The 11,964-nt window shown below is 42.7% G+C and overlaps 1 protein-coding gene across 1 annotated transcript in view; it reads right to left on the bottom strand.

Moving 5' to 3' along the window:
* The window catches only part of NUP188 (nucleoporin 188), a 62,916-nt gene that overhangs the window by 33,081 nt on the left and 17,871 nt on the right, over nucleotides 1–11,964 (bottom strand). The window contains exons 9-12 of the mRNA XM_032165351.2: nucleotides 5,207–5,418; nucleotides 4,407–4,521; nucleotides 2,964–3,164; nucleotides 692–781 (exon numbers count right to left, since the gene is read on the bottom strand). Of these exons, the coding sequence (XP_032021242.1) occupies nucleotides 692–781; nucleotides 2,964–3,164; nucleotides 4,407–4,521; nucleotides 5,207–5,418 (618 nt within the window). The remainder of the gene's footprint in view (nucleotides 1–691; nucleotides 782–2,963; nucleotides 3,165–4,406; nucleotides 4,522–5,206; nucleotides 5,419–11,964) is intronic.

The following is an 11,964-nucleotide window of genomic DNA, read 5'->3' as shown; positions in this document are numbered from 1 at the left end:
AAAAAAAAAAAAAAAAAAGCATAAATAAATAAATAAACAAATTTTAAAAACAGTATATCCATTGTTGTTCCATTTCTAGAGAAGAATTACTATATTTTCACGTATATACGTATTTGGAAAATGGAAGGGAATACATCAAAATGTTATCAAGTTATCTATGTGACAGGACTATACTTTTTTCTTTTTATCAGCATTTTCTGTTTTTTCTACAATTAACATTTATCACCTATATAACAGTAAATGAAGACAAGGCCGGGTGCAGTGGCTCACGCCTGTTATCCCAGCACTTTGGGGGGCCGAGGCAGGCGGATCACCTGATGTCAGGAGTTTAAGACCAGCCTGGTCAACATGGTGAAAGCCCGTCTCTACCAAAAATACAGAAATTAACTGGGCGAGGTGGCAGACACCTGTAATTCCAGCTACTTAGGAGACTGAGACAGGAGAATCACTTGAACCCAGGAGGCGGAGACTGCAGTGAGCCGAGATCGCGCCACCACACTCCAGCCTGGGCGACAGAGCAGGACTCCATCTCAAAAAAAAAAAAGAAAAAAGAAAAAAGAAAATAAAAATGAAAACCAGTAAACAAATTAACACATGAGGTAAATAGTATCAGATCCAATGGGGGTATATTTTTGGGACTTGATCGCAAAGCTGGGCAGTAGAGACAGCTTCATGAAAGCCAGACACTGACCTGCTGATTGCCCAGTGTGTGCAGCTCCAACGAGGTCAGAACGAAAGAGAGCAGTCCATAGACACACATGCATGCAGTGCTGGTGGTGCACTGGAATGACAAAGGAGTCAGTGAATCATTCTGAGTGATACAACTCTTCCCCAGGTTCAGCATAATCCTATCGCATTCATATATTCTTTGTAAACAAATGGGAAGGAAATCTGAAGCTTCATAATTTTCCTAATTTAGTTACAAGATCAGGAAGACAAAGGGAGAAATGAGAAAGCAGGAACCACAAATATTACAACAAAGTCAAGAATAAAATCAGAAGGGAATTATTGCCAAAATCATCAAAGTTTGTGTGGGGAAGAAGAAAACCATATCCAGCCTACAGTAAACAGTCTGCATGTGGTAATGGGAATTGATATAGCACCTGAACGGCCACCAAGATAAGCCAACCAGTTACAACAAGTAGGGCCTGCTGGCTGAGTTTTCTTCCTTTTAAATAGGCTTTGTTTTGTAGAGCAGTTTTAGGTTCATAGCAAAACTGAGCAGAAAAGGATTTCCCATATATCCTCTGCCTCCACACATAAATAGCATCCCACCAAAACAGTACAATTGTTACAACTGAATAACTTAAATTGGCATTATTATTATCACCCAAAGTCCACAGTTTACACTAAGGGTCATCTTGTGTTGTACATTGTATGGATTTTTGGACAAGTATGACATGTATCCACCATTGTAGTATCACATGGAATAGCTTCACTGCCCTAAAAATCCTCCGTGTTCTACCTAATTCAGACCTCCTGCTCCACCAGACTGTTGGCAACCCACTATTCTCTTTAATGTCTCCAAGGTTTTGCCTTCTCCAGAATGTCATGTAGTTGGAATCATATACTATGAAGCCTTTTTATATTGGCTTCATTTACTAATATGCATTTAATGTTTTCTCCATGTCTTTTCATGGTTTGATGGCTCATTTAGCAGTATATAAATATTCCATCATCTAGATGTACAACAGTTTAGTTCTACTTACTGAAGGACCTTTTAGTTGCTTTCGAGTTTTAGTAATTACGAATGAAGCTGCTATAAAGGTCTGTGTGTATGTATTTGTGTGGGTATGTTTTCAACTCCTTTGGGCAAATGCATACCAACCAAGGAGTATAACTGCGATTTGGCCGGGCACGGTGGCTCACACCTGTAATCCCAGAACTTTGGGAGGCCGAGGTGGGCAGATCACTTGAGATCAGGAGTTCGAGACCAGCCTGGCCAACATGGTGAAACCCTGGCCCTACTAAAAATACAAAAAACAGCCGGGCATGGTGGCAGGTGCCTGTAATCCCAGCTACTTGGGAGGCTGAGGCACGAGAATCGCTTGAACCCGGGAGGCAGAGGTTGCAGTGAGCTGAGATCATTCCACTGCACTCCAGCCTGGGCAATAGAGCAAGACTCGGTCTCAAAAAAAAAGAAAAAGGAAAAGAAAAAATAATTGCTGAACCTGAGGTTTCATTTTACCACGTCAAAATGAGCTCACTAGCTGGGCACGGTGGCTCACGCCTGTAATCCCAGCACTTTGGGAGGCCGAGGCGGGTGGATCATGAGGTCAGGAGTTCAAGACTAGCTTGGCCAAGATGGTAAAACCCCGTCTCTACTAAAAATACAAAAAAATTAGCTGGGTGTTGTGGCAGGCACCCGTAGTCCCAGCTACTTGGGAGACTGAGGCAGAAGAATCGCTTGAACTTGGGAGGTGGAGGTTGCAGTGAGCCAAGATCGTGCCACTGCACTCCAGCCTGGGTGACAGAGCAAGACTCTGTCTCAAAAATAAACAAACAAACAAACAAGCTCTCTAAACCATGCCACTCAAACCCCAACATAAGACTGAAGAGAATTTCTAATTCATCTTGTTACAGTTGATTAAGTCCCCTGGAAGTGACTTCTCCAGTCAATATGGCCAAAGCTATCTTCTTAAGATATACTTTACTGGCAAAGAGTTCAAACCGTATCTACCATTTACTGGCATTTTTGTTGCTTTGGGCAAATTACATCTCTCTGAGTCTCGATTTCCTAATGTATAAAACAGAATGATAATCTTTAACATGAAGAAGTGTTATAAGGATTCGATAAGATAATGTTCATAAACATTATAAATAATGTCTGATGATGTCTAAATGTTCTCAAAAGGTTAGTTACAACATGATCCCATTATCCACACCACCATTATAACTACTACATTATTATAATGCTTCTGCCGGCTCACTCCCATGCTCACCACCCAGAGCCTTAAACTCACATCATTTCCCCCACTGGCAAGTGACTGGAGCAATCGGGTCAAGTACTGAAACACATTCAGCTGGATGGCTGTGCCACCTATCTTCCGGACCACACTGCTTGTCTCTTCTGGGTTCAGAGTGTGACGGAGGAGAGCCCAGGCCAAAAGCACTGGGGCATGATGTGGAATGTCCCCAAAGGTCAACATTAAACAGTCCATATCCTAGTGAGAGAAGAAAACACATCTACATCTCCGAACAGAAAGTGTCAATATCCCTCGACCAGATTCTTCATCATGTTCAATAAGCAAGCCATAAAGAGTGGCCTCACTCCTCATTCTGATATTTCACTCTTCTCAAACCCCCAGCCACCTCAGTAATAAACCCCTCAATTACAATTACTCTTCCTCTTACCCACATAATTTGTCTACTAATTTTATGTAGTCTTAAGATTATAAAATGCATGTTAATATAGACACTCTTTAGAAATTTTATCCTGATCCTTCTCAAACTTTCTACGTTCTATCTTCATTTTCTATCTTCCTAACCATCTCATCTCAATGTTTTTCCCCTTTCCTCTTCTTTCACAGGCTCCCTAAATGCAGTCAATCCCCAGGGTTTTCTCCTTGGGCCTCTTTTGTCCTTGTACCATCTCCATGAATGAATCGCTCTCACAGACTCAATTATTACCTTGGTATAGATGACTGACGAATCTGAGATTTCCTCCAGGTCTAATCAACTATTTAACATTGTAGAGGCCAGGCACGGTGGCTCAAGCCTGTAATTCCAGCACTTTGGGAGGCTGAGGCAGGTGGATCACTTGAGGTCAGGGGTTCAAGACTAGCCTGGCCAACATAGTGAAACCCCATCTCTACTAAAAATATAAAAATTAACCGTGCGTGGTGGCGTGTGCCTGTAATCCCAGCTATTCCAGAGGCTGAGGCATGAGAATCGCTTGAACCCAGGAGGTGGAGGTTGCAGTGAGCCGAGACGGCACCACTGCACTCCAGCCTGGGTGATAGAGCAAGACTCTGTCTCAAAAAAACAAAACAGACTGGACGTGGTGGCTCACACCTGTAGTCCCAGCACTTTGGGAGGCTTAGGCGGGAGGATCACGAAGTCAGGAGATCAAGACCTCTTGGCCAAAATGGTGAAACCCAGTCTCTACTAAAAATACAAAAATGAGCTGTGATCCCAGCTACTTGGGAGGCTGAGGCAGGAGAATCACTTGAACCCGGGAGGTGGAAGTTGCAGTGAGCCAAGACAGCGCCACTGTATTCCAGCATGGTGACAGAGCAAGATTTCGTCTCAAAACAACAAAACAAAACAAAAACACTGCAGAACCTCCACATCACTGAACAATGTAGAGTTCCACAACACTGAAAATTTTATGCAGCAGTTCAATAATTGAAAGCTACTACTAACTTATAAACCCTCTGAAAAAAAAGAAGCTATTCCAAGTTCACCTGACAAATAAGCCCATCCTGTGCAAACTGATGCAGTTCTCTTCTGTCATCCAAAGCACACTTATGCAAGGACTCAATATCCATGCCCTCCACCAGGATGAGGGCACTGAAGTAGCTAGAAAGAAAAATAGTATCACTATGTTATATATCCCGTTCTGAAACTCACTAGAGACAAAGGTGAGATATAAGACACTGCGATATCAAAAAAACCTATTGGGCCAGGCATAGTGGCTAACGCCTATAATCCTAACACTTTGAGAGGCAGAGGTGGGAGGATCACTTGAGGCCAGGAGTTCAAGACTATCTTGGACAACAAAGTGACACCCCATCTATACCACACGCACACAAAATTAACTGGTATATATCTTTGCTCACAGAGTGACCAGGCCCCCAATCGTGGATATATCCATGGTCATAAATATAGAAAAAACAAGAAATTTAAAGTCCATAGACTATCACCTGAAAGAGAATAGTGAGCATATATGCCTTATTTATCACTATCTTGTTAGCATTTGCATAGTGCTTGGCCTACAATAGTTGTTCAACGAATTTTTGTTGAATGAATGGATGAACCCCTTAAATGAAGACAGTAAGTAAAAAAGCAGATTACAATACTCATTTGAGAGTCCTCTCTCAATCCCAGTCTTTACTCCCTGCATGAAAGGGAACATGGCAGTAGACCTATCCATTTCCCCACCGGTTAAGTGAAAAGTACACCTACCCCCCACCTGCTTACATACCACTATACTATCAATGCTCTAAACACTGCAAGTTCCATGATGTTCAATTCACTGACTTACCCAATCCGATCTACAAAAGGATCCATAGTCTCATCCACCAGGTGCCTATTGGTCTGCCTACTACCAAATCCTTGCTCTTTAAACATCTTGGTTAATACAAGTAAGTCACTGGGTGCCATCTCAAAGTATGCATAATAAAGGAAAATAATTTCTAGCAGCATGGACTGTTCCCGAAGGCACTGAACAAACCAGCGAGACACTTGGCGCTCTGTCTGTACAACCAATGAAAACAAAATGGGAGAGAAATAACATGAAATTAAAAACAGTAATTAAAAAACATTTTTTAAAGAAAGGGTCTCAATCTGTCACCCAGGATACAGTGCAGTGGCAGATTATGGCTGCTCAAACTCCTACACGTAACTGATCCTCCTACCTCAGCCTCCTAAATAGCTGAGACTACAGGTGCAAGCCACTGCACCTGGCCCGTATTTAATTTTTTTTTTTTAAGAGACAGATTTTTTGCTTTTTTTTTAAGAGACAGGGTCTGACTCTATCACCCAGGCTGGAGTGCAGCAGTACAATTATAGCTCATGGCAGCTGCCCTCTCACCTGACCCTCTCGACTAGTTAGCACTAAAAGTGAGCACAAAAACGCCTGGCTCATTTTTTCTTTTTTTAAATTTTTGGAAGAGAAAGGGTCTTGCTATGTTGCACAGGCTGGTTTTGAACTCCCAGCCTCAATCAATCCTCCTGGGAGGCCGAAGCACTGGGATTATAGGCGTAAACCACTGTGCCCAGCCAACCAATATATCTTTTCTTTTGAGAGAGGGTGTTGCTCTGTTACCCAGAGTGCACTGGTATGATCACAGCTCACTGCAGCTTTGACCAACCGGGCTCAAGCAATCCTCCTGCCTCAGCCACCCAAGTAGCTGGCACTACAGGTTAGCACCATGTCTGGCTAATTCTTTTAATTTTTTTTTTTTTTTTGAGACGACGTCTCACTCTTATCCCCCAGGCTGGAGTGCAATGGCACGATCTTGGCTCACTGCAACTTCCACCTCTCAGGTTCAGGCAATTCTCCTGCCTCGGCCTCCCAAGTAGCTGGGATTACAGGCGCCTGCCACCATGCCTGGCTGATTTTTTTCTTTTTAGTAGAGATAGGGTTTCACCATATTGGCCAGACTGGTTTCGAACTCCTGACCTCAGGTGATCCGCCCACCTTGGCCTCCCGAAGTGCTGGGATTACAGGCGTGAGCCACTGCGCCCAGCCAATTTTTTAAATTTTTTGTAGAAGCAAGGTCTTGCTATGTTGCCAGGGCTGGTGTTGAATTCCTGGGCTCAATCTTCCCACCTTCACCTCACAAAGTGGTAGGATTACAGGCCTGAGCCACCACACACCCAACTGCAACAATGTATCTTAAAAATTATCTCTTATAAAGGTATAGTAAAAATTTTCTAGACTAGCAGGGTGGCTCACGTCTATAAGCCTAATACTTGAATACTTTGGGAGGCCAAAGTGGGAGGACTGTTTGAGGCCTGGAGTTCAAGACTAGTCTGGGAAACACAGTGAGACTCCATCTCTAGAAAAAGTTTTTAAAAATGAGCCAGGCATACAGGTGCATGCCTGTAGTCCCAGCTACACTGGACAGTCACTTGGGCTGCGGAGGTTGAGGCTGCAGTAGGCTACGATCATGCCCCTGTACCCCAGCCTGGGTGACACAGTGAGACTCTGTCACACACATAAAAAAAACCTATTTTTAATCCTTTTATTTGCATCATAATTCATTATGCGGATATGCCATAGATTATTCAACCAATACACTCAATATTTTTAATACTACATAGTATTCCACTGCACATAAATGCCATCATTGATTTTACCTGCTCACTTGGATGGATGAGCATTTAGGTTATTACCAATCCCATGCTAATAAACTCATACTATTCAACTGAAAAAACAACTAGACATTCTTTCCAGGTGTACAGGTACAATCACCAAGAAAGATCATAAGGTAGGCCATAAAACATGAGACAGTAAATTTTAGAGACTAAAATGACAAAGAATGTGTTCTCTGATAACAGAATCAAATAAAAATATTGGGAACAATAAGATGTTTTGTCTGGTATAGTACTTCACACCTGTAATCCCAGCACTTTGGGAGGCCAAGGTGGTCAGATCCCTTAAGCCTGGGAGTCCAAGACTAGCCTGGGCAACATGGCAAAACCTGCAGCATCTTGTAGTCCTAGCTAGTTGGGAGGCTGAGGCAGGAGGATTACCTGCGCCCAGGAGGTCAAGGCTGCAGTGAGCTGTGATTGTGCCACTAAACTCCAGCCTGGGCAACACAGAAAGAACCTGTCTCAAAAAAAAAAAAAAAAAAAAAAAAAAACCCAGATATTTACGAAAAACATCCAATATTTGGACATTAAATCCAGAGAGTCTCACTCTGTGTGACAGTGAGACTTCCGACACATACACACACACAAACACACACACACAGACACAGAGAGAGACAGAGACAGAAATCCATTTTAAAAAGGGAGACTATATATATATATATATAAAATAAAGAACAAGGCTGGGCGCACACATACACACACACACACACACAGGCACACATATACACGGAGGTAGAAATCGATTTTAAAAAAAGAGAGAGGCCAGGCGCAGTGGCTCACGCCTGTAATCCCAGCACTTTGGGAGGCCGAGGCGGGCAGAACATGAGGTTAGGAGTTCGAGACCAGCGTGGCCAACATGGTGAGACCCCATCTCTACTAAAAATACAAAAAATAGCTGGGCATGGTGGTGGGCGCCTGTAATCCCAGCTACTTGGGAGGCTGAGGCAGGAGAATCATTTGAACCCGGGAGGCAGAGGTTGCAGTGAGCCAAGATCACACCATTGCACTCCAGCCTGGGCAACAAGAGTGAAAATTAAAAAAAAAAAAAAAAAAAAAAGTTACAGAACAGAAATCAATTAAATATAAAACAGACATTACAATAAAGAAAACTGGCGAGACGTGGTGGCTCACGTCTATAATCACAGCACTTTGGGAGGCTGAGGGGGGTGGATCACCTGAGCTCAGGAGTTCGAGACCACCCTGGGCAACATGGTGAAACCCCGTCTCTACTAAAATACAGAAAATTAGCTGAGCTTAATAGTGCATGCCTGTACTCCCATCTACTCGGGATGCTGAGGCACAAGAATCACTTGAGCCCTGGAGGTGGAGGTTGCAGTGAGCCAAGAATGCACCACTGCACTCCAGTTTGGGCTACAGAGTGAGACTCTGTCTCAAATAAAAAAATTTTTTTAATAAAGAAAATTGAAGACAAAAACTACCATTATCAGAAATGAGTAAGGGCACAGCACTAGACTCTAAAGAGAGTAAAAGCATAAGAAAATAATATGAACAGCCTTATATAAATACATTTCACCAGTGAAATGAAATGAGCAAATTCCTTAAAAGACACAAATTACCAAAACTGTCCCAAATAGAAACAGGAAACTTGAATAGCTCTGTATCAATCAAGGAAAACAATTCAGTATTTAAAACTTTGTTAGAAACTTGATGAAAATTTTAAAAAGAGATCAAAAAATTTTAATCAATAAATAAAAGAATTAAAAACCTTCCCACAAAGAAAACTCCAGGCCCAGATGGCTTCACTGGTAAATTCTATCAAACATTTAAGGACAAGCTCCAAAAGGCAGGAGCCATAATAGACAAAACTGACAAAAACATTTATCAAAACTTAAAACTTTGGCCGGGTGAGGAGGCTCATGCCTGTAAACCTAGCACTCTGGGAGGCCGAGGCAGGTGGACGACCTGAGGTCAGGAGTGAGACTAGCCTGGCCAACATGGCGAAACCCCATCTCTACTAAAAATAACAAAAATTAGGCAGGCGTGGTGGCACATGCCTGTAATCCCAGCTACTCGGGAGGCTGGAGGCAGGAGAATCCCTTGAACCCGGGAGGCAGAGATTGCACTTAGCCAAGATCGTGCCACTGCACTCCAGCCTGGGTGACAGAGTGAGAGTGTCTCAAAAAAAAAAAAAAAATTAAAATTAAAATGTTAGCTCTTGGAAAGATACAGTCTAGGAGCAGTGGCTCATGCCTGTAATCTCAGCACTTTGGGAGGCGCCAAGGCAGATAAATCATTTGAGCTCAGGAGCTTAAGACCAGCCTGGGCAACATGGCAAAACCATCTCTACCAAAAAAAAAAAAAAAAACAAAAACAAAATTAGCCAGGTATGGTGGTACCCGCCTGTAGTCCCAGCTACTTGTGGGGCTGTGGCAGGAGGGTCACTTGAGTCAGGGAGGTCAAGGCTGCAGTGAACCATGTTCCCACCACTGGATTCCAGTCTGAGTGACAAACCGAAACCCTGTCTCAAAAAAAAAAAAAAAAAAAAAAAAAGATAGAATTAAGGTGGGAAAAGACAAACTACTAGGTGGAAGAAAAAAGTTGTAAAACATCTATCTGGTAAATAGCTTATATTTACAATACTGTATATAAAGAACTCTGACAATTTGATAAGACAAACATCCACAAAAAACAATAGGATAAAAATGTGGACACTTGACTGAAGAAGATGTAAGTAAATAAGCACGTGAAAAGATGTTCAACATCACTAGTCATCAGGGAAATGCAAATTAAAACCACAATGAGGCCAGGTGCGGTGGCTCACACCAGTAATCCCAGCACTTTGAGAGGCCTAGGCGGGTGGATCACAAAGTCAGGAGACTGAGACCATCCTGGCTAACATGGTGAAACCCTGTCTCTACTAAAAATACAAAAAATTAGCCGGACGTGGTGGCGTGCCTGTAGTCCCAGCTACTCGGGAGGCTGAGGCAGGAGTTGCAGTGAGCCGAGATCGTGCCACTGCACTCCAGCCTCGGTGACAGTGCGAGACTCTGTCTCAAAAATAAAAAAAACCCCACAATGAGACAGGCATGGTGGCATATGCCTGTAATCCCAGCCTACTCAAGAGGCCAAGCAGAAAGATCACTTGAACCCAGGAGTTCAAGGCCAGTTTGGGCAAAATAGCAAGACCCTATCTCAAAACAAACCACAATGAGATATTACTATATACTTATTAGGATGTCTAAAATTAACAACCATACCAAGTGTTGGTGACAACGTCAAACAAAAAGAATTCTCATACATTTCTGATGGGAATGCAAAATGGCATAGCCACTATGGATAAACAACTTATCAATTCTTTATAAAAATTTCCATTTACGGCTAGGCACAGTGGCTCATGCCTGTAATCCCAGTACTAAAAATACAAAAATTAGCCAGGTGTGGTGATGTGTGCCTGTAATCCTAGCTACTCAGGAGGCTGAGGCAGGACAATCGCTTGAACTTGGGAGGCAGAGGTTACAGTGAGCCGAGACCGCACCACTGATCTCCAGCCTGGGCGACAGAGCGAGACTCCGTCTCAAAAAAAAAAAAAAAAAAAAAGTTTACATTTATGACTCAGCAATCTCACTCTCAGGTATTTATTTACCCAGGATAAATGAAAACTTATGTCAAAAAAACCCATATGCTAATGTTCATAGCACGTTATTCCTAATAGTCAAAAAACAAAAATGGCAAATCACTATCAACTGAGAAATGGATAAACAAAATATGGTATATATCCACACAATGGAATGTTTACTACTCAACCATAAATAAGAATGAAGTACTAGTACATAACATGGATGAATCTCAAAAACATGACACTAACTGAAAGAAGCCAAACAGAAAATTCTACATATCGTGTGGTTCTATTTATATGTAATTCCACAAAAAGTATAGTCACAGTTACTTAAAAATAGTTAAAATGGTAAATTTTATGCTATGTCTATTTTATCACAATTTTAAAAATCATAAACAAAAAACTGCTGAATCAAGAAATATGTACTTTGTAAATTTTTAGATATTGTCAAAATGCTTCCCATTAAAAAGTATATCAATTTAGTCTGGGAACAATGGCTCACACCTATAATCCCAGCACTTTGAGAGGCTGAGGCATGAGGGCCGCTTGAGCCCAGCTGGCTATTGTTATTTTGCATATAAATTTTTTTTTGAGACAGAGTCTGGCTCTGTGGCCCAGGCTGGGGTGCAAGTGGTGTGATCTTTGGCTCATCACAACCTCCGTGCCCAGCCGGTGTTTAAGTTTTTATATTCAAGAATATGGTGTGCCGGGCACGGTGGCTCACGCCTGTAATCCCAGCACTTTGGGAGGCAGAGGTGGGCGGGTCACGAGGTCAGGAGATCAAGACCATCCTGACTAACACGGTGAAACTCCGTCTCTACTAAAAATATAAAAGAATTAACTGGGTGTGGTGGCAGGCGCCTGTAGTCCCAGCTACTTGGGAGACTGAGGCAGGAGAATGGCGTGAACCCGGGAGGAGGAGCTTGCAGTGAGCCGAGATCATGCCACTGCACTCCAGTTTGGGCGACAGAGCAAGACTCCATCTCAAAAAAAAAAAAAAAAAAAAATATGGTGTCGGCCGGGTGCAATGGCTCACCCCCGTAATCCCAGCACTTTGATGGGTTGAGGCAGGCAGATCACCTGAGGTCAGGAGTTCGAGACCAGCCTGACCAACATGGAGAAACCCCCATCTCTACTCAAAATACAAAATTAGCTGGGTGTGGTGGTGCATGCCTTTAATCCCAGCTACTCGGGAGGCTGAGGCAGGAGAATCACTTGAACCTGGGAGGCGGAGGTTGTGGTGAGCCAAGATCATGCCACTGAACTCCAGCATGGGCAACAAGAGCGAAACTCTGTCTCAAAAAAAAATATCTATATCTATCTATATCTATATCTACATATCTATA

The sequence above is a fragment of the Hylobates moloch genome, unplaced genomic scaffold (assembly GCF_009828535.3).
Source record: "Hylobates moloch isolate HMO894 unplaced genomic scaffold, HMol_V3 SCAFFOLD_10, whole genome shotgun sequence".
Classification (NCBI taxonomy): domain Eukaryota; kingdom Metazoa; phylum Chordata; class Mammalia; order Primates; family Hylobatidae; genus Hylobates; species Hylobates moloch.
The sequence above is the reverse complement of the archived record's forward strand: the minus strand, read 5'-3'. Positions and strand labels throughout refer to the sequence as shown.